We start from the raw sequence: 24237 nt of genomic DNA, 5'->3' as shown, positions 1-24237 counted from the left end.
AATTGTATTAATTCTTTCAATGAACTTGATCTTAGTATCACTAATGTGTTCAACTGATTTTGTTTGTTTCTTTCTATATAATTTATTTCTTCTCTAATCTTTATTATTTCCCTCTGCTGACTTTAGGCTTTAATTTTTTTTCTTTTTTTCTTTTTTCTTTTTTTTTAATTTGACAGACATAGATCACAAGCAGGTGGAGAGGCAGGCAGAGAGAGAGGAGGAAGCAGTCTCCCCGCTCAGCTGAGAGCCCAATGCGGGGCTTGATCCCAGGACCCTGGAATCATGACCTGAGCAGAAGGCAGATGCATTTACCCACTGAACCACCCAGGCGCCTCTAGGCTTTTTTTTTTTTTTTTTAAGATTTATTTATTTATTAGACAGAGATCACAAGTAGGCAGAGAGGCAGGCAGATAGAAGAGGAAGCAGGCTCCCTGCTGAGCAGAGAGCCCAATGTGGGGCTTGATCCCAGGACCCTGGGACCATGGCCTGAGCCAAAGGCAGAGGCTTTAACCCACTGAGCCACCCAGGCACCCCACCCCTAGGCTTTATTTGCTGTTCCTTTTCTAGCTCCTCTATGTGTAAGGTTAAGTTGTGTATTTAACATCTTTCTTGCTCCTTAAAGGAAACCTGTGTTGCAGTATATTTCCCTCTTGGGACTGCCTTTGCTACATCCCAATGGTTTTGGACTGTCATTTTGTTGTTACTTGTTTGTTTTTTCTTTTGTTATTTTGTTTTTGTTTTCATTTTCATTCACTTCTCTTTACTTTTCTTTGTCTTCTTTAATTTTCTGGTTAGCTCATGGATGGGTTGTTCTTTAGTTATGGTAAGATGTTCTTTAATCACAATGTATTTGTGGTCTTTCCACGTATATTCTTGTGTTTGATAGTAGTGTAGTCTGAAAATACACATGCTATGATCTAAATCTTTTTGTACTTGTTGAGGACTTATTTGTGATGCAGTTTGTGATCTATTATAGAGAATGTTCCATGTGTACTTAAGAAAAATGTGTACTCTGCTTCTTTAGAATGAAATGTTCTGACTATATATCTTATAAGTCCATCTGGTCCTGTGTGTCATTCAAAGCTATTGTTTCCTTGTTGATTTTCTGCTTAGATGATCTGTTCATTGACATGTGTGGTGTTAAAGACCCCTACTATTCTTGTATTATTATCAGTGAGTTTCTTTATGCCTGTTATTAATTGTTTTATATATTTGGATGCTCTCAATGTGTATCATGTTGATTGATTTGCAAATACTGACCCAACCCTGCAACCCAGGAATAAATCCCACTTGATCATGTTGATCTTGTTGGATAGATCCCTTTATTATGATAATATTCTTTTTCATCTCCTGTTACAGTCTTTGTTTTGAAATCTAGCTTGCCTGATGTATGTATGTCTACTCTGGCTTTCTTTTGATGTCCAATAGCATGATAGGTTATTCTCCATCCCCTCATTTTCAATCTGGAGGTGTCTTCAGGTCTATTATTTTTAGTAGACTTTATATATGTAGAGGATATATATTCAGAGCAAACTTGAGCAGTAACTACAGAGTGCCTTTATGAATCTTCACCCCCACACATTCAGTCTTACCCATTATGAATCCCATCACAGTGGCACATTTCTTAAAAACCATGGCCCTACATTAACAAAGTATTGTCACCCAATGTTCAGCATCTACATTAGTTTACTCCCTGATGTTGTATATTCTGTGGTCCTTGACAAATGTATAATGACATGGATCCCCATTTAAGGTGTGATAGGGAATAACTTCCTTCTTCTCAAAAATCCTCTGTGTTCATCTTATTCACCCTTCCCTCCTTCCAATGCCTGGAATCTACTGATTGTGTATAGCCTGCATAATTTGATCTTTTCCAGAATGTCATGTGGTTGGAATCCTACAGTATGTTCCCTCTTCAGATTTACTTCATTCACTTAATAATACATAATTAAGGTTACTGCATGTCTTTTTCTCCCCTTGATAGCTCATTTCTTTTTAGCACTGAATAGTCTTCCATTTTTTGGGATATACCACGATTTCACTATCCATTCACCTACTGAGAGGTGTCTTTGTCACTTCCAACTTTGGGCAATAGTAAATGAAACTGCTGTTAAACATCCATGTGCAAGACTTTACCTGAAAATAATTTTTTAACTCCTTTACATAAATACTAAGAGAAGTGATTGATAGATTATATGAGTATATTTAGTTTTATAAGAAATTACATTGTATTCCAAAATTGTTGTATTATTTTGCATTCCCACCAGCAATTAATTTTTAATTTATTTAATTTAATTAATCTATTAATTACTAATTTTAAATAAAATAATTGATTTATTAATTAAATTAATTAATTTAATTCTCACCAGCAATTAATTAATTAATGAACATTCCCATTCCTCACAATCTCACTAGCATCTGATATTGTCCATGTCTTTGTTTGGCCATTCTAGTAGAGGTGTAGTAGTATCTCATTGTATTTATAATTTGCATTCGATTCCCTCATGACATATGATGTTAAGCATCTTTTCATTTATTCATACCCCCATATTCTTGTGTTGCTTTGCAGGATTTAAATCCCTTTGAGCACTAAACCACAGAACTAACCAGAGCCAGAGAATTAATGATGCCAACCCTTCCTGACCCTGGTGACCTCAATCAACTAGATTGACAGATCCCTAATCTGTCAACTTAGGAAAACATTTGCCTCAATTCTACACGAAATTCTCCTTCGGCAATCCCCTTGATGAATACACATGCACACTTAGCTTAAGACTTTCCAAATTTTGTGGTTCAGGGAGATAATTCTTTGGGAAATATCCCAGTGTGTACATGTTGTCCCACTCTCTCTCCATTTATGTTTTTTTTGTTGTTGTTGTTTTTGTTTGTTTGTTTGTTTTCCACCTGGGTGATTCCCGTGGGTAAGTGTCTTCCTTCAGCTCAAGTCATGAATCCAGGAGCCTGCTTTTCCCTCTCTTCCCCATTCATGCTCGTCTTTCTCTTTGTCTCTCAAAATATATATATATATATTTTAGATTTTATTTATTTATTTGACAGACAGAGATCACAAGTAGGCAGAGAGGCAGGCAGAGAGAGAGGAGGAAGCAGGCTCCCCGTGGAGCAGAGAGCCCAATGCCGGGCTCGATCCCAGAACTCTGGGATCATGACCTGAGCTGAAGGCAGAGGCTTTAACCCACTGAGCCACCCAGGCTCAAAAAAATATTTTTAAGAAATTTTAAAAATAAATAAATAAATAAATAAATATTTATTTATTTATTTATTTTTGAGGGAGGAGGGAGAGAGAGAGAGAGAGAGAATTTCAAATGGACTCCTCACCGAGCAATATCAAATTTGATGTTTTGAAGCAAAATCCACCTGTTCCCAGTCTTTGGATTGTTTCCATCTTTTGGCTTGATGGCCACCAAGAGGTAAATCCAGTTTTGGATTGCAATATAAATGCAATTGCATCCATTTTGTATGATGATAGCAAAACTATCTTCCCACACTGTGTGAGGTCCTATGTGTTCTAAACTCTGTCTTCCATCCCTTCCTTGTTTCACATCCACTGGAATTGATGTGTGCATCACTGTGTTATTTTAAAATGGTTCCCTGAAGGGTAGATATCCAGGAACTGGAGAGGTAAAGGCTGTTGGAATCCCTATTAGGAGATACACCTGTATCAAGTGAGGGAGGCAGACATAGGCCAGTAATGAAGCTGCCCCACAATGCATCTGTACCTCGGAATTTAATGGAAAACCAGGCCAAAAAGGCAGGTCTTTTTATCCAGTCAGTGGCTACAGAATGCCCCTGGGAGGGCATCAACTCAAATTCAGCAGTCCAGTGCACATTACATAGAAGGATGCAGGTGTGCACCATTATCAGAAGATGGTTGTTGTGGCCTGAATTGGGAACCTGTATAGAACATCAACAGAGCCACTCTATAGAAGTGCCCACTAGTCATAAATTACCTAATGTATGCAGAGTTCCCTCAGGGAATTTAAATAGAAACCACTATGGGTGAATATTATTTTTCTTCATCTTTTTTTTTTTTTAACTTGAGTTATTTAAGAGTAGCATTGATTAAATGGTATGTGGCATGCCATGGTCCCTGTGTGTGGAAGAGCTAGACTTTGAAGAAGTGACTGATTCCCAAAATGTCTTTTTGACCACTATATTATGTAATGTTTTCACTTTTTAACACTGTGCACTAAATGAATGTCAATCTAATCAGCCCAACTCCATTGACAGATATGAGAGAGGTTATAAGAAAATAGGTCAATTGGAGGGGGTGGCAAGATGGCGGGGAAGTAGGAGGAGGTGCCATTTCAACCTGTACCCTAAAGTGAGCTGATTACCTACCAAAGAACTCCGATCACCCAAGAAATCAGCCTGAGATCAGAATTATACACGTCTGGATCTCTACAGGAGCAGAAGACACCAGTGGGCAGGTAAAGCAGAGTGGGAACATTGGACTGATATCAGAAGATAAACAAAAGGGGGAGGGGGCCACCAGAGGTGACTGATTGGAAAATAATACCCCATACGAGAGTGCCCTGAGACTGGGGACCAGCATTACTTGGAGTCTGGTTGAAAGCACTCAAAAAGAGAAAAAGATCACAGGGGGAAATTGTGGGAATCGGGGTGGCTAGGGACAGGGGCTTAAGTCCCCGGACCCAGGACAGCCTCCCCTGGTGCTGAACCAGAGAGAATGTGGCGGAGAAACCAGGTCTTGGTCCCTGAGCTCCCAGTGTGCCCAAAAACTCATGGGGTCCAGCTCTTGAGAGGGTCTGGGAGCCTTGCCAGACAGCAGAAAGCCGGCCCCTGCCATCAAAGCCTGAGAGGAGGGCGCCCCACACCCTCCCCTGGGAGAGAGGTGCAGGTTGGCATCAGACCCACATTCACTCTTAGACCAGCGCCTTGCCGGGCTATCAGAGCCTGAGAAGCGTGTGCCCCACACCCTCCCCTGGGAGAGTGCACACAGGCACCAGCCAGGAGCTCTCAGATCCAGAAAGACCAGGAATTCCCAGCTGGGGCCAGCGGGAAAATCCCAGTGTGTGATCACTGCTTGGAAACTCACTGGCGGTCTGGAGCTGCCCAGACAGCCTCCGCTGCCCTGGTTTTGGATACAAGCTGAGATCCTGCATCCCCAGGGACCTGGACTCAGAACCCATTCTGCCAATGGCCAAGGGGAATTTATGTGCTCTCAAACACCCACAGGGGAGCAGGCTGAGGTTCTTCTCTTGAGAAGGAGGTCGGGGTGCAGTTTCCTTTCCTCTGAACCTCCAAAAACCATCAAAAGCTGTCAAGGCGAGAGAAAAAAGATGATCAAACATAAAAACCTCCAGAGAACAAAAGCCTGAAAAAAAATGGTTTCCTTAGAGCCCCCTCTCCCCCCAGAGTGGGGCGGGAGGACTTAACTGAGAGAACACTATTGACTGAAAACCCACTTGGCAGGCCCCTCCCTCAGAAAACCAACCAGGAAAGGGGGAAAAAAAAAAAGACAACAAGAGAATAACCACCACTACTTCATAGATACAACTTTTATTTTTAAATCGTTCCCACTATTCTGGTTCATTGTTTTAAATATAGATAATTTTTTAACCTATTCACCATCACAGTGAGATGTTCAGTACATCACATTCCATAATAACCTTCTAACCTGAACTTTTTGATACATGCACCCGTGTTTTTCTTTTGCTTTTCTATTTTTTAATTTTTTTTAAATTTCAATTCAGTTTAGTCTAGTTTATTCTTTTTTTATTTTTGTTTTCTAATATTCACATAGAGTTAAACTTCAAGGTAAACCCCTTTCCCCAATCAATGCTACCCCCTATAGGTAAACCAATTTTTAATCCCCCTTTATCATAGGAGAGTTGAGTCCTTTAACAAAGATATCAAGATACATCCAGGAAGAATCAAAATACCCTTTGTCGCCCACACTGAGAATTTATAACCACTCTCCCATCTTTTCCTTCTGCCAGTGTTTCTGTGTATTTTTGTTTGTCCTGATAGTATATAAATCTTATACTTGGGGATATATATATATATATTCCCTCTTGGCTTATACTTTTATCAGTTATTTGTTTTGTCTGTTTTTCTTTGTATACTTCATAAATCTTACCTTGGGGCCCATTTGGGCTAGGCTTCTCTTTTATCTTCCCTTTTTTTCTGTCTCTCTCTCTCTCTTTCTCTCTCTTTTTTTCTTTTCTTTTTTCTCTTATCTGGGTGGGGAATCCTGATTGCTCAGAAGCATTCCAGGGTGCACCTTGACTGCACCACGGACGATACATCCAGCTACATCTGATCAGTCATCTCTCACCAAAATGACTGGGAGGATAAATGCCCCACAGAAGAAAAATACAGAGGATGGGCCTATTACAACAGAGTTAATGGCTATCGACATAGACAATATGTCGGAAAGGGAATTCCGGCTAACAATTATACAGGCAATAGCTAGGTTGGAGAAAGCCATGGATGACCAAATGGAATTGATTAGGGCAGAACTGAAAACCACCAGGGATGATGTTCACAATATTAGGGAAGAACTGAAAGCCTCCTGGGATGATGTTCAAAATGCTCTCAATGTGTTCCAATCTAATCAAAATTCTCTAAAAGCTAGGGTAACTGAGACAGAAGTTAGAATTAGTGATCTGGAAGACAAACAGGTAGAGGGAAAGGATCAGGAGGAAGCCTGGAACAAACAGCTCAGAAGCCATGAAAACAGAATCAGGGAAATAAATGATGCCATGAAACTTTCCGATGTCAGAATTATTGGAATCCCTGAAGGGGAGGAGAAAGAAAGAAGTCTAGAAGATGTAGTGGAACAAGTTGTCTATGAAAATTTTCCCAATCTCATGAATGGAACCAGCGCTCATGAACTAGAGGCAGAATGGTTCCCCCCCAAGATAATAGATTCTTAAAAGTCCTTGAGATACCTGAGTATAAGAATGAAGATTCTAACTGTAGGCAGACCCTCTTGAAATCAGCTAGGACAAAGAAACTTCTTACATACAGAGGAAAGCCCATTAGAATAACATGAGACCTGTCCACAGAGACCTAGCAAGCCAGAAAGGGCTGGCAAGATATACTTGGGGCACTAAATGAAATGAACATGAAGCCAAGAATACTTTATCCAGCATGACTGACATTCAAAATGGATGGAGAGATAAAGAGTTACCAAGATCGGCAAGTCTTTTTTTTTTTTTTAAGATTTTATTTATTTATTTGACAGAAAGCGATCACAAGTAGGGAAAGAGGCAGGCAGAGAGAGAGGAGGAAGCAGGCCCCCTGCCAAGCAAAGAGCCCGACGTGGGGCTCCATCCCAGGACCCTGGGATCATGACCTGAGTGAAAGGCAGAGGCTTTAACCCACTGAGCCACCCAGGCGCCCCAAGATCGGCAAGTCTTAAAAGACGATGCAATCACCCAGCTGACACTGCAGGAAATACTAAGGGGGCTTCTATAAAAGAGAAAAAAATCCCAAGAAGGGGCTTATATAAAAGAGAAAAAAATCGCAATCATATCATTGAACAGAAATACCAAGAAAATCTACAGAAAGAAAGACTCCAAAGGTAACACGATGTCAATAAAAAGTACCTATCAATAATCATTCTCAATGTGAATGACCTAAATATGCCCATAAAACGACAGGGTTACAGATTGGATAAAATGACAGGACCCATCCATATGTTGTCTACAAGAGATCCATTTTGAACCTTAAGATACACCCATACTGAAAGTGAAGGGATGGAGAAGCATCTTTCATGCCAATGGGCCTCAAAAGGAGGCCGGGGTACCGATTCTCATATCAGATAAATTAGATTTTAAACTAAAGACTATAGTCAGAGATACAGAAGGCACTACATCATTCTTAAAGGGACTACCCACCAAGATGATCTAACAATTGTAAATATCTATGCCCCGAATATGGGAACAACCAATTACATAAGAAAACTATTAATCAAGATAAAGAGTCACATTGATATGAATACATTGATAGTAAGAGATCTTAACGTGCCTCTCTCAGTAATAGACAGGTCATCGAAGCAGAAACTGAATGAAGAAACAAGAGTATTGAATGACATATTGGACCAGATAGACCTCATAGATATATACAGAACATTCCACCCTACAACAACAGAATACTCATTCTTCTCAAGTGCACATGGAATCTTCTCCAGAATAGACCACATACTGGGTCACAAAGCAGGACTCAACCGATACCAAAAGACAGACATTATTCCCTGCAAATTCTCAGATCACAATGCTTTGAAACTGGAACTCAAGCACAAGGAAAAGTTTGGAAGGAATTCAAACACCTGGAAGCTAAAGACCACCTTGCTTCAGAATGCTTGGATCAACCAGGAGATCAAAGAAGAACTTAAACAATTTATGAAAGCCAATGAGAATGAAGACACTTCGGTTCAAAACCTATGGGATACAGCAAAGGAGGTTCTAAGGGGGAAATACATAGCCATCCAAGCCTCCCTCAAAAAAATGGAAAAATCCAGAATACACCAGCTGTATCTACACCTTAAAGAACTGGAAGATGAACAAGAAATCAAACCAACTCCACATGCAAGAAGGGAAATAATCAAGATTAGAGCAGAGATCAATGAGGTAGAAACCAGAGATACAGTAGAACGTATCAATGAAACTAGAAGCTGGTTTTTTAAAAGAATCAATAAGATCAATAAACCATTGGCTACACTAATCCAAAAAAAAAAAAAAAGAGAGAAAGCCCAAATTAATAAAATTATGAATGAAAAGGGAGAGTTCACAACTAACATCAAGGAAGTAGAAACAATCATCAGAAATTATTACCAACAGTTATATGCCAATAAGCTAAGCAACCTAGATGAAATGGATGCATACCTGGAAATCTATAAACTCCCAAAATTGAACCAGGAAGCAATTGACAACCTGAATAAACCGATATCCAGTAACAAGATTGAAGCAGTGATCAAAAACCTCCCAAAGAACAAGAGCCCAGGACCTGATGGATTCCCTGGAGAATTCTACCAAATTTTCAAAGAAGAAATAATACCTATTCTCCTGAAGCTGTTTCAAAAAATTGAAGCAGAAGGAAAACTTCCAGACTCTTTATATGAAGCCAGCATTACCCTGATCCCCAATCCAGGCACAGACCTACCAAAAAGGAGAATTTCAGACCAATAACATTGATGAATATGGATGCTAAGATTCTCAACAAGGTCCTAGCAAACAGGATCCAACAGCACATTAAAAAGATTATCCACCATGACCACGTGGGATTCATCCGTGGGTTACAAGGATGGTTCGACATTTGCAAATCAATCAATGTGACAGAACAAATCAATAAGAGAAGAGAGAAAAAACTCATGGTCCTCTCAATTGATGCAGAAAAAGCATTTGAAAAAATCCACCATCCGTTCCTGATGAGAATGCTTCAAAGAATAGGGATAGAGGGAACATTCCTGAACTTGATAAAATCTATCTATGAAAGACCCACAGCAAATATCATCCTCAATGGGAAAAAGCTTGCAGCCTTCCTCTTGAGATCATGAACATAACAAGGATGCCCACTATCCCCACTCTTGTTCAACATAGTATTAGAAGTCCTATCAACAGCAATCAGACAACAAAGAGAAATAAATGTTTCCAAATTGGCAAGGAAGAAGTCAAACTCTCTCTCTTCACAGATGACATGATTCTTTATGTGGAAAACCCCAAAGACTCCACCCCCAAACTTCTAGAAGTCATACAGCAATTCAGTAACGTGGCAGGATACAAAGTCAATGTACAGAAATCTGTTGCTTTCTTATAAACTAATAGTGAAAATGCAGAAAGGGAAATCAGAGAATCAATTCTATTTACTCTAGCACCAAGAACCATAAGATACCTGGGAATAAATCTCACCAAAGAGGTAAAGGATCTGTACTTGAGGAACTACAGAACACTCATGAAAGAAATTGAAGAAGAAAAAAAAGTTGGAAGACCATTCCATGCTCTTGGATGGGAAGAATAAACATTGTTAAAATGTCTATACTGCCTAGAGCAATCTATACTTTTAATGCCATTCTGATCAAAATTCCACCGGTATTTTTCAAAGAGCTGGAGCAAATAATCCTAAAATTTGTATGGAATCAGAAGAGACACGGAATTGCCATGGAAATGTTGAAAAACAAATCAAAACTGGTGGCATCACATTACCCGATTTCAAGCTTTACTGCAAAGCTGTTATCACCAAGACAGTATGGTACTGGCATAAAAACAGACACAAAGACCAGTGGAACAGAGTGGAGAGCCCAGATATGGACCCTCAAATCTTTGGTCAAATAATCTTTGACAAAACAGGAAAAAAATATACAGTGGAAAAACACAGTCTCTTTAATCAATGGTGTGGGAAAACTGGACAGCTATATGTAGAAGAATGAAAGTCGACCATTCTCTTACACCATACAAAAAGATAAACTCGAAATGGAGAAAAGACCTCAATGTGAGACAGGAATCCATCAGAATCCTAGTAGAGAACGTAGGCAGTAACCTCTTCGATATCAGCCACAGGAGCTTCTTTCAAGATATGTCTCCAAAGGCAGAGGAAACAGAAGTGAAAATGAACTTTTGGGACTTCCTCAACATCAAAAGCTTCTGCACAGCAAAGGAAACAGTCAACAAAACAAAAAGGCAACCCACGGAATGGGAGAAGATATTTGCAAATGACAGTACAGACAAAAAGTTGATATCCAGGATCTATAAAGAACTCAAACTCAACACACAAAACAGATAATCATATCAAAAATGGGCAGAAGATATGAACAGACACTTCTCCAGTGAAGACATACAAATGGCTATCAGACACATGAAAAAATGTTCATCATCAGTAGCCATCAGGGAGATTCAAATTAAAACCACATTGAGATACCACCTGACACTCGTTAGAATGGCCAAAATTAGCAAGACAGGAAACAACATGTGTTGCAGAGGATGTGGAGAAAGGAGAACCCTCTTCCACTGTTGGTGGGAATGCAAGTTGGTGCAGCCACTTTGGCGAACAGTGTGGAGATTCCTCAAGTAATTAAAAATAGAGCTTCCCTATGACCCTGCAATTGCACTGCTGAGTATTTACTCCAAAGATACAGATGTAGTGAAAAGAAGGGCCAATGTACTCCAACATTTATATCTGCAATGGCCACAGTTCCCAAACTGTGGAAAGAACCAAGATGCCCTTCAACGGATGAATGGATAAGGAAGATGTGGTCCATATACACGATGGGGTATAATGCCTCTATCAGGAAAGATGAATACCCAACTTTTGTAGCAACATGGACAGGACTGGAAGAAATTATGCTGAGTGAAATAAGTCAAGCAGGGGAGTCAAGTATCATATGGTCTCACTTATTTGTGGAGCATAACAAAGAACATGGAGGACATGGGGAGATGGAGAGGAGAAGGGAGTTGAGGGAAATTGGAAGGAGAACTGAACCATGAGAGACTTGGACTCTGAAAAACAAGCTGAGGATTTTGAAGAGGCAGGGGTTGGGAGGTTGGGGGAACCAGGTGGTGGGTAATAGGGAGGGTACGTATTGCATGGAGCACTGGGTGTGGTTTAGAAACAATGAATACTGTTATGCTGAAAAGAAATTTTAAAAAAAAGAAAATAGGTCAATTAGAGCACCTGGATGGGTCCTTTGTTAAGTGCCTGCCTTCAGCTCGGGTCATGATCTCAGGGTCCTAGTATGAGGACCTGCGTTGGTCTCCCTTTGTAGCAGGAAGCTGCCTGTCCCTCTCCCTCTGCCTGGTACTCCCCCTACTTGTGCTCTTTCACTCTATGAAATAAAAAATAAAAAGAAAGAAAGAAAAAAAGAAAGAAGGAACAACGAACACGAGGGCTGTTATAGGATTACCAGTAGCTAGTTCCTCCTGGTTGGCCTCTCTGGCCCTTCACCTGTGTCTACTTATGTGCTGCGTGTTGAGAGTAGGACTATAAGTTAAAACCAGGCATTAAGTCATAGTCCGTGTTCTCAAATGACAGGTTTAGAGGTAATTTGATCCTCAAGAAAACATTTTAAGTCGTGATCACATAATAATGGTTCAGGATCTAGCTGGAACCATTAGGGATTAAAGTTACTTTTTTTTCTGTGTTTGTTAGAGATAGAAATGATCAAATGTCAATTCCCCTTTTCTTCACTGTTATAAGGTTGTTGGTAAAGTGGTATATTTAACAAAAAATGATGTCTATATCATAATAAATATTATTTTTATTGTGCACCATTAATAGATCAAGAACCAGGAAAATTATTTAGTTTCCATTGTTAACATATATACTTAAAAATTTATTTGCAGTAGTAGATGGACTTCATTAGAAGTTCCATATAATTTTCCTACTACATGCTGTAACAAATTTCTGAAATGTTTCCTTAAAAATATAATACTACCCTATGACCCAGCAATTGCACTACTGGGTATTTACCCTAAAGATACAAACATAGTGATCCGAAGGGGCACGTGTACCCGAATGTTTATAGCAGCCAAACTATGGAAAGAACCTAGATGTCCATCAACAGATGAATGGATACAGAAGATGTGGTATATATACACAATGGAATACTATGCAGCCATCAAAAGAAATGAAATCTTGCCATTTGCGACGACGTGGATGGAACTAGAGCGTATCATGCTTAGTGAAATAAGTCAATCGGAGAAAGACAACTATCATATGATCTCCCTGATATGAGGACGTGGAGAAGCAACATGGGGGGTTAGGGGTTAGGAGAAGAATAAATGAAACAAGATGGGATTGGGAGGGAGACAAACCATAAATGACTCTTAATCTCATAAAACAAACTGGGGGTTGTGGGGGGAGGTGGGGTTGGGAGAGGGAGAGGGGGTTATGGACATTGGGGAGGGTATGTGCTATCGTGAGTGCTGTGGAGTGTGTAAACCTGGCGATTCACAGACCTGTACCCCTGGGGATAAAAATACATTATATGTTTATAAAAAAAAAAATTGGAATGGGAAGCGAACCATAAGAGACTATGGACTCTGAAAAACAACCTGAGGGTTTTGAAGGGTCGGGGTGGGAGGTTGGGGAAACAGGTTGTGGGTAATAGGGAGGGCACGTTTTGCATGGAGCACTGGGTGTTGTGCAAACAATGAATACTGTTACGCTGAAAAAAATAAATTAAAAAAATATAATACCCTTGAGTGTATCATAGTTCTTGAACAACCAAAAATAGAAGTAAATAATCAACAACACGTGTAACAATGGCCCTATTAATGCCACAACACAAAGGTGTAGAGACCTTTGTAAAAGGAACTGAGAATCAAATTGTGTTTAATTTAAAACAAGTTAATTGTACTTCCATTGAAGATCGCATATTCCGTGCAAAGCGGGAATGGTGCCTTGAGAGAATAGTGATACACTCACCCCCCCCCAAGAGGCCTGGAAAAGCTGACAGCCATGGTAAATCACAGGTAAGCCTCCCTTTGGAACTCAGGTCTCTTGTTAAGCCACTTCTTGATGCATCTTATTGCACCTCCTTGCCTGAATGGAAACTGAGCACTAATTGTCTTAAGTGGAACTGCTTAACATTCCCTTTCCCTGCATCTCAGCATCAGTCTATGCACACGATAAACTCCCTGCTCTTAAATGATACTCCTTGGATATCGTTCTCCCACTCCTTTTAAAAATTATATATGTTTTAAGACTCACGCTAAAGTGTCGTGAACCTACCCACCCCTAATTGAGATGATTTACTAAACTACTGACTACCTCCTCTCATTTACAAAAGACACCAGGACCATAACTTTTATCCCCCCTACTAGAATGTTTGTCCTCAGCAACGTGACCAATCCATCTTTCTTTTCATGACCCGATTTATCTCACTTATTCTTATGGCCATACTTACGGCTTTGTCGTCTCCTAAAACTAAACCCTGTCTTTAGTCTTTTAAGCCACTAAACTTCTATGCATCACTTCCTATCTACCCATGTAGCACAGAGAGTCCTATTACGAATAACAAAATCCTATAACACAATCCTGCTGTTTTTGTTTGTTTGTTTGTTTTGTTTTAACTCTGTACTTCTGGTCATTGTTTTCTTCACTTCCCTCCTATATTGATATCTCTTCCTAACAGTCTGTGACTCTTGAATCCATCATCACTTTCCTTTTATATATATGACTCTATCCACAGAGCTAAGTCTTAACCCAAAATGAACTATTTTATTATATGGTCCTGAGCACAAACCGCTGAATGGTCTTAAAGCACAGTGCACCAGACAGGCAACTCAACATCGCAATAAATCAGTGATATCCTACTTCATCTAGGCAATCATTTTTGCTCCCCCATCTACCTGTCTTTAGAAATCTACCAATCCCATTTTACCAAATGAGTTTGGAATGACTTCATCACCTTCTTCTAACCTAGACCTGCATTTTCTGTGCTAAAGGAGAGCTGCTACCTAATCTCAAATACATAAACCCACAGGTTAAGTCCTGTGATTAAGTCCACAGTTGAGGAGGTCTACAAGTCCTAACTAATTATTTGAATACCCATCAGATTGCAATGTCCTCTCCCTTCTGTCGCTCACAGTAAATAAATGCTTTTCCCTTTGAATGCTGATTTGAGTCACATTTGTCTCAGATCCCTCCCTCTTCAACCCCAGGCTGTCAGTTTTCACCTGGATGTCCATTCTTCAAGTTTTCACTCACTACTGGACTCTTACTGGAAGTGTTCAGACTTACTCAGCTGCTAAAATCTTACCTCTTTTGAAACACAGTGACACTTCCAATACTGGGCTCAGTTTTATCTCAGGGTTCACTTTTATCTCACTCTTTCACAGATACATTTCTCAGGGTAATTGTTTGCATACACACAACTGCTTTCCTTGAAAGCCATTCCCATTCCCATTCCATTCTCTTCCCCTAGAAGAGTCTGTACAACCTCCTTACAAATGCCCTCCCATTTATGTGGTTGCTCCTTCTTAGTTCTCCTCAGCTTCCTCTTCTCTACTAAAAATTTATGTTTTGTAATTTATGCATGCTCTGCTGTTTTCAAAAGGATCTACATGTAAAACAAAACAAATCAAAGCAAAAAAAAAATTCACTTTCAGCCAGGCTACTACTCTAAGCTCCAGATTTATGTACCCAAATGTCCATTTGAAATCATTTTTTGAAATCTTTCATATGTTGTCAATAATCTTTCTCCCCTTACACAGAGCCAAATTGCCTATCAAGCTTAAAATTAGAAAGAAGCTTTTGGTAAGATAGCAAGTCTGGTTAAACATAAGTTGCTTTCAAGATATTTATCAGAAATGACCATATGAAAGATAGGATATTTGATTATTTCTTCATATTATATCCAAAATCCCAGAGCCGTGATACTTTCTGTCACCAACTGCCTGTCCTATCTCAGATTCTACTGTATCATTTTCCTTGTATTCAATGTTTGAAATGGATGGATCTGATAAAGACTAACAACAGTCCTCACAGGTCAGATTCTGGAGGAAGAGGAAACAAGGGTTGGAAGAAGGAGAGTAAAAAGAATTAAAAATATGTGCCAAAGGGTCAAAGTGCACTTACCCCTAAAGCTCAGGGATTGATGTGGAACATATCACAAATGGGCTACTGGACAGGGAAGAGACTACAGACTGAACCCACTGCGTGGGCATGAGTGAATGAATCTAGAATTTTCATGCCTAACCTTACTATCTGTGAGGCATCATCAAACCTAAAATCTAGCCAAGATCCTCTCCCATGTGGGTTACTGCTATGACACCAGCAGGTCTTGCTTTCTGTCACTCTTCTCTCTAAACAGCAGTCAGATTTGCAAATGCAAAATATATCATGTCATTTCCTATTTGATGCCCTTTGATAATCCATCATTTGTCTCAGTGTAAAATCCTATAAGGATTTTCAATGCCCTATAAGGGTTTTCAATGATCCAAACTCGTCTCCAGACTCATCTCTTTCCTCCATCCCCATGTTCCCCAGGCTTCTTTTCCTGACATTTCCTGACATTCACACCATTCCTGCCTGGGATACCACCTCCATTCTTATTCTCCTCATCTGTAAAGTGTACATTAAAGTACAATATAAACATAGAAATCATTCTTACCACTCTATGTTGATTCAGACCTTACTGTTCCATGTAGATAAACCAGCTTATACTCTATTGCTTCACAGCAAACATCACAAATAGTCATAAATCCATTACTCCTTGAGTAAGGCTATATATATGTATATATCCTTCAAAACTAGAGGCTCCATTCAGGCCAAATATCCCTTGACAGTTTCTTTACCATTGTGTCCCTGGGAAATCAGACTGCAGGAAGAGGACTGGCATATATAAAGTGCTTGGAGGTAGTTGTAGAATGAGATAGAAGGCAGGAGTAACAGAGGTCTTCTAAATATTGGTTGAATAAAAGAAAGTTTGACTCCTCTCTTCCCTCCCTCCTCCACTCCCATCTGTTATTCTTCCCTTCCCTTTCTTTTTCCCCTCTCTGTTTGCTTTCTTGCCATTCCTTCCACCTCCCTCCCTCACTTCCTCCCTCCCTTCCTTTCTTCCTCTTTAGTGTTTCTCTTTCTTTCCTCTCCACCTGTCCCTCATCCTCCATTTATGCCTCCCTCCCTCTAGCATCCTCCTTCCCTCTCCACAAAATAAAAAGCATTACAAAGTTAAATTCCTTTATCTAAATCCTTGTCACGTCAAAAACCCTTCCCTTCTTTGTTCTTGTCACTAGAAGTTAATTTAGGTCAATAATTATTTATATATCTCCATTCACTCCACAGACATTTAATAGTCACCAATAGCACCAGGAACTGAATCTGTAAGGCCAGTCTCCTACCAGTACTTAAAAGATGTAAAACTTTCTACATGCATGCTTTATGAACTCAGGAGAAAAATCTGTAAAATCTGAAAGTAATGTGCGAAATCAACATGCCCTCAAATCATACAGTTAGATTCTCATCAGAAGATGAAAGTCTCAAAGGATAAAATTGCCCCCGAAATGGTTTAATAGAGGCTATTTGTCTTCTGAACAGTTGCTGGCAAGGGGCCATGATGAAACTCTTTCATATGGCTTGTGGAATTCTACACAGTGCCAAGGATGACATTTTGGTTTGAAGGATCCAAACCTGTCACTCACATATTCCCCAAATTAATCCACTGTGTGATATTTTTTTCTTACCTAACAAAGAAACTCCCCTTCACTTTTACTCCATAGATACCACACTTTTTTCTCACGACTTTTCTAACAGCCTCTTTGAATTCTTGGTTCCTCAAACTGTAGATAACAGGGTTCAGCAGTGGGGTGACCACAGTGTAGAAGACAGAAATGATCTTGTTGATTTCAGGTGACAGGTGGTCATTGGGGCGAACATACATGGAGATCATGGTCCCATAGTAGATAATGACAACAGCTAAATGGGAGCCACATGTGGAAAAGGTCTTCATCCGTCCAGATGCTGAAGGGATTCTCAGTATGGTAGATACAATGAAAACATAGGACACAAGTGTAAGAAGAAAACAAATGCACAGCACTGCAATTGACAGGATGAAGATGACCATCCTGGTGAGATACACATTGGAACATGAGAGATGCATGAGGGGAGGGAGATCACAGAAGAAATGATTGATCTGCTTAGGACCACAGAAATCCAATTTGGAAATCATTAGGCAGGGCAGAAATCCTGTGCCAACACCTGTCAACCAGGAGATTGCCACCAACTTGGTGCAGATCTCAGGACTCATCAGGAAAGAGTAGTGGAGTGGGCTGCAGATGGCCAGGTATCGGTCATAGGCCATCATGGCCAGAAGAAAGCACTCAGTAGCCCCAAAGAACACGAAGAAGTAAAGCTGTGCCATACAGGCAGGGAAAGAGATGGCTTGGCCATGAGAGAACAGGTTGGCTAGGAGAAGGGGCACAATGGTGGATGTATACCAGATCTCCAGAAATGAGAGGTGTTTGAGAAATACATACATGGGTGAGTGCAGCCGCTGGTCCTGGCTCACCACGGCAATAATGACAACATTTCCTGTGACTGTGAGAAAGTAGATGAACAGGAAGATGGCAAAGAGCAGTGTCTGCCATCCAAGAAGGTTCTGGAATCCTAGCAGCTGAAATTCAGTGACACTGGACACATTTGGGGGCTTCATTGCCTGTGGAAGGAAAACATTTTGGAAAACCACTTTATAAAAACCATGAAAATATTCGTAGCTCTTCATGTTTAGCAGTTCAGAGGCTACTTTTTTAATAGTTGAGATCTTTGCATACAATGCTTTATAAGGACAAGCTTTTTATAATAACAATTTCATCTTGGTTTTATAAGAAATTTTGATATCACAAGCTGAATGTGGATGTTAGGTCTTGGAAAGAACCTCAGCAAATTCCGTTTCTTGTGTTGTCTGAAATTTAGAAGTCTCAGATCCAAAGATAAAAACAAAAGCAGAAACAACAGAGCAAAACAAAAATAACAAAACAGAAGGAAAGCAAACTCGGAAACTAAGAATAACAGAAACAATTTTTTTTTCTCAAGCAGGCACATATGGATGCAATGACTTTTTCTCACATATGGGTTTCGTCTGATATAGAAGTAAGACAGCATATCTTCTATGACATCTCGGGGAAGTTTATCCATTCTCCTTTCAAACAATATTTATGGATACCTTGTTCAGCGTGTGCGTGTGCGCACGCGTGAAGCTTTGTGTGAGCTCACCTTTCCCTCCGTCAGCATCCTTTCTTGCCCAGTTGGGTACCATGCTCTGCCATTGAGCATGTCTCCTGCATACATTAAATATGTCACCCTCCCTTTGCTTTCCTTTCATTAATTGTCAAAGCTGGTCCTGGTTAAAGGCAACATCCACCCACCATTCACGAGCTTCCATGCAATAAAAGAGATGAGAGACGACACAAAATGTTGTCATTTTAGAATTTATAATCAATAACTTCAGTGTGTCTTTAATGCTGTGGAACAATGTCTCCACCTTTCTTTCAGCTACTTACACTTCCAGTCTCTTGAGTGCCTAGTTCTTGTATTTTTTTTCCTCTTTTCAAATTTCCAGCACTTCCTTGTTTATCTATACCTTCAGCAAAGGTCCTATTGTTCTGAAGAAAAACCTGAAATCCTCCGACAGTAATATCCAGATACTCAGGCTACTAAATTCCCAACTTCCCACCTTCAGTTCCTCTGCATCAGCTTCCTACAGGTTACTCCAAATGGAAGGTCTATTCCTAAGTTAAGGCAGATCCCTCCACTCATGCTTTAGTTCCTACACCCTCCACCATAGTGGAAGTTTTTGCAGATATTACACTTTCTAACTCCCCTGAATTAACAATGGTCCCTCTCTGCTAGATCCTTTCCTCAGCATGTAAACAGTCTTGTTTTCTCTCCCTTTAAAAAGAACAAACAGGGCACTTACGTGGCTCAGTTGGCTGAGTGACTGCCTTCAGCTCTGCTTATGGTCCTGGGGTTCTGAGATTGAGTCCCACATCAGGCTTGGGGAGTCTGCTTCTCCCTCACCCTCAGCTCCTCCCCCCATCCCCACCACCCCGCTCATGCTCTCTCTCTCACTCACTCTCTCAAATAAATAAATAAAATCTTGCTTTAAAAAAAGAAAGAGCAGGGGCACCTGGGTGGCTCAGCGGGTTGAAGCCTCTGCCTTCGGCTCAGGTCATGATCCCAGGGTCCTGGGGTCGAGCCCTACATCGGGCTCTCTGCTCAGTGGGAAGCCTGCTTCCCCCCTCTCTCTCTCTCTGCCTGCCTCTCTGCCTACTTGTGATTTCTCTCTGTCAAATAAATAAATTTAAAATAAAAGAAAGAGCAAAAAAGATAAGGTCTTGATGTCATTCTGTTCTCCAAAACTTACCACCCTCATCTGTCCACTCCCTTGTACTCCATCCCTTCTTGAAGGTGTTGTCCTTGTCAACTGCCTTAAGCCCCCTTGAATCCACTGCAATCTGGGGTTTTCCCTCGGCATCCACCAAAATGGCAATGCCATATTTCAGTGGCTCTTCAAGCATCCCTAGTGGTCTTAATCTGTTGTCAGCATGGCTGAGCTGTTTCCACACTGTTGCTGGGTCTATTCTTATCACTTAGCATACCCAGCTACGTGCCCTCTGCATTCAGCTCCAGACCTTTCACGTTGCATATAATGTTTAGCATCTCTCCACGTCCTCCAATCTGTTAATGTAGGACACCAGGGTTGAATACCTCTTCATATACCCACATTCCCCTTGAGGTCTGACGCAGGCTCTGGATTGCAAATGCTATCACCTGGCCCTCAACACCAAAATATGTTGTTTATCAAGCTTGACGACAAGCCTCATGGAAACAATTTCTCTATTTGAAAGCACAGTGGCATGTCTAATTAGCATCTGGAACTTAACAATAACTAACTAACTAACAAACACTAACTAACATTTTTTTTTTCTAACTCTTAATCTGTCTCCCACATCTCATCAGTGGTTACTCCATCCTCCCACGTGCTCAGGATAGAAGACTTGACTTTTGATTTTCTCACCCTAGTATCTGATTTCTCACCAAAATCACCTGGCTCCACCTGAAAATCCTTGCACAAAAAGCGCCATTTCACCTCACCTGGATTGTTCAATAGTCTCCTTTGTGGCCCGTCTGCATCCATCTGCCCTTGTTCAGTAAATACTCAACAAAGCAGCCCGAATGAAACTTTTAAAACAGAGGGAGGAAGGGAAGAAGGGGAGAAGGGAGGGAGGAAGGGAGGAAGGAAGGAAGGAAGGGAGGGAAAGGGAGGGCAGGGGAGGGAAGAGACAGAAGGGAAGGGAAGGAAAGAGGGAGGGAGAGAGGAAGGAAGGAGAAAAGAAAAGAAAAAAAAGAAAAGAGAAAAGAGGGAAAGAAAGACAGAGGACAGCATGTGTTTCTCCTCTTCTCTGAGCCCACAGTGGCACACAGCTTAAGGGGTTTACTGAGAGCACACAGTACTGTGGATCATTCCTGATAAGTGAGTAAATCAGTGTGGCCAGCCAGCTTATGCCCACATCAGGAACCAACAGTTCTGTTAATTCACTGTGGTTTTAGTTCACTATTTTTGCTGTGCTCTATTTCTTCCTCTCATACTTGAGTGAAATCATTGGGAATATTATCTTCATTTGACCATGAAAAATTCCTAAGTGGTGAAGACATTATCTTAATAAAATCTATGCACTTGTTCCCAGGGATACGATACTGGATGTCTCTTACACATACTGAATTATGTGGTATATGATTTCTTAAAGCTTAAGAAAGAAAAATCAGGGGCGCCTGGGTGGCTCAGTGGATTAAGCCGCTGCCTTCGGCTCAGGTCATGATCTCAGAAAAGAAAGAAAAATCAAAAGCCTTCCCAGTAGAGCAGCCCCTACTTTTCTCCTCCCATCTCCTCTGCAATCTCTTTGTCCACTTTTATCCTACCCCAGTCTGCTCCCAGCACTCCAGCTCCCTTGGTATTGTTCAAACCATGTAGGTTTTGACTCCTTTTCAATTCAGCACAGTCAGTTCCCTGCGATATTATCTCTGTGTATTTCTAGGGGTCTCATACCCTACTCTGCTCAGATACCTTCTCCATGGTACCTTTTCTGGTTTCTCTATAGCCATTCTGGGAGTTTAGGACTTCAACTCAATGTTCAATGCTAGAAGGACCTTAATTACATTAAGTTAAAAAATAAAACCAAGGGGCACCTGAGTGGCTCAGTGGGTTAAAGCCTCTGCCTTCAGCTCAGGTCATGATCTCAGGGTCCTGGGATTGAGCCCTACATCGGGCTCTCTGCTCAGCAGGGAGCCTGCTTCCCCCTCTCTCTCTGCCTGCCTCTTTGCCTACTTGTGATCTCTGTCTGTCAAATAAATAAATAAAATCTTTAAAAAAATAAAACAAACAAAAAAACATAACAGATCAAATCAAAATGAAAATATCTGCCTCCCAAAATGCTCAGTTCACGTTAGCATTAAAACCACCAGCGTAACCTCAGATCTAAGTTTGGAGGTTTCTTTGAAATTATCTGAAAATAAACATTAAAACTGGAATTATTGCAATCCTGCCTAGAGTCAACTAAACAGGCTTTGGCTCCTTAAAAATTCTTTCTGGTTATTTTTCCATTACTACAGATGTGGATACTAAAGAATTTGGGCAAGACCATTTACTGAGTTTTCACATGGCTAGAACATCAGCAAAGGCTGAAACTGTCTTGATAATGAGGAAGAATTTATTGATATCTGTGTAATTTGAGAATTCAGTGTCAATAACCAAAGCAAACAACACAATAAAATGTATGTCACTTGACACTAAAGCACACACCATGTTGATTTCCTTCTGAAAACCTTTGTGGCTGTCTACATGAGCCTCTCCTACCTGTCCTTCTCATCAACATGGAGAGCCCTGATGTGTCCCTGTTCCAGGGTCTGCCTTGCCCTCCTTGAGCCCAAATGTGGGCCGTGCTTTCCTCATGCAAGTGGAAATTTCCCATCGTCTCTGCTGGGGTTTGACCCTGGATGAAGCCGTCTTCTCCTTTTATAACTGGGTTTCTTGGGGACCTGGCCCTTCTGAGAATCCTGATCCCCAGATATTTTGTCTGTAATTTGTCAATCGAGTTAGTAAACAATGGAACCAATCTTCTGAGATTCAGCTCAACCCACTGAGGCTTAGATGTCTATAACACATTCAGGATAAGTGAATCTTCACATTCATTTTTTTTTTAATTAGAATTGGTCTAAAAAATGTTGAGATAAAAACTGAAGCAAAAAGAGGGTTTTTCTAAAATAGAGCAAGCAGGCCATTACTGAATCACCTATCCTGAGAACTGGGTATTAAACAGCTGCTTTTTGTCGAATGGCATTTTGTCATCATATTTTAATTTTTTTTTAAGATTTTATTTGTTCATTTGACAGGTAGAGATCACAAGTAGGCAGAGAGGCAGGCAGAGAGAGAGGAAGGGAATCAGGAAGCAGGCTCCTCACTGGCAGAGAGCCTGATGCGGGGCTCGATCCCAGGACCCTGAGATCATGACCTGAGCCAAAGGCAGAGGCTTTAACCCACTTAGCCACCCAGGCGCCCCTTTAATTGCAAGTATAAGTAAATGAAAAACAAAAACAATTTATGATTGAAAATTAATTAATTCATGCAATGAGAGCAATCTGTACCCAAGCTCATTCTAAATGTGAATCTGTTAATTTATCAAAGAAAATGCAATATCTGAGTTTGTCTGAGAGGCTGTTTTAATTTGAGTTTTGGAAGATGAGTTGGAAAAGAAAAGATTCTCATACCATCTATAATTAAGCAGGATTAAAAACAAAACAAAACAAAAACAAAAACACATGGAAAAATTTAAAAAAAATTGAAGTGTATGAAAGGTCATCTAATCTGAGGCATTGATGTTCACTTTAATACCATTTTTGGAAATAATATGATCATGTGTATACTTTTCAGTAAACTTGGAAATAGAAAGAAGTAGACAAAAATATCCATACATTTATTTTGCTGTGATATGTATAAAGGATTGTTTGGTTTTAACTCAACAACATAATTCTTAATTAATATGCAATAAATTCTAGTAAAAATAATTTTTGTGTAAACTGTGATGAAATAAAATATGCAGCAAATGGCCCCAGTGGTATGTTCCTTAGGATATGTTGAATAGTGCAGCATCAGAATCCAGGGTGCTCATAGGTAATAAAGGCTGTTGGGAAAACTTTCCAAGTTACTTGGGTGTGGGATCCATAATACTGTCTCCCAGAGTTAGGCACTCGATGTCTTACTTTCCAAACATTTTGTGAGTTATACATACAGGGAGATGCAATTAGGTTACTACTGTATAGGCTATTTTCATAGATAATTATATAGCCTGGGTCATCTTGGCATTTTTTTGAAATGACTTTTATGACTACTTTCCACCAATAGGACTTTTCTCATGCTATTAAATTTGGGTGAGCAAAACGAAACACCATTGATAGACTACATGGTCGTCTTGTGTGAGGTGGACTTTTCATATCTAATCTCAAATCTAGATTTGTTATTTCTGCATGTTTCCAGATAAAAAAGAAATGAAGGCATGATACGGTCTTCACATCAGCCACAGCTCTACTCATGTTGAGGGGGGAGGGTATCCAGGCCTACACAGATCATCACTGTGTCCACATGAGGGACAGTCAGCTGGAATGACCAGTATATGTATGTACCCACAATCAGCCAGGTCCACCTGGCTGCCTGCTGAGAGCCAATTATGGGACTAGCTTCCCTCTAGCATTTAAGCATGT

At 40.3% G+C, this 24237-nt stretch overlaps 1 protein-coding gene across 1 annotated transcript; it reads right to left on the bottom strand.

The window, feature by feature from the left end:
- Positions 1–17164: 17164 nt before the first annotated feature.
- LOC123938081 (olfactory receptor 11L1) lies at positions 17165–18136 on the bottom strand. The gene has a single exon (XM_045999059.1). The coding sequence runs from the start codon at positions 18134–18136 to the stop codon at positions 17165–17167; it is 972 nt and encodes a 323-aa protein (XP_045855015.1).
- Between the last annotated feature and the right edge of the window lie 6101 nt (positions 18137–24237).

This window comes from Meles meles, chromosome 3 (genome assembly GCF_922984935.1).
Source record: "Meles meles chromosome 3, mMelMel3.1 paternal haplotype, whole genome shotgun sequence".
In the NCBI taxonomy this organism is placed as follows: domain Eukaryota; kingdom Metazoa; phylum Chordata; class Mammalia; order Carnivora; family Mustelidae; genus Meles; species Meles meles.
The sequence above is the reverse complement of the archived record's forward strand: the minus strand, read 5'-3'. Positions and strand labels throughout refer to the sequence as shown.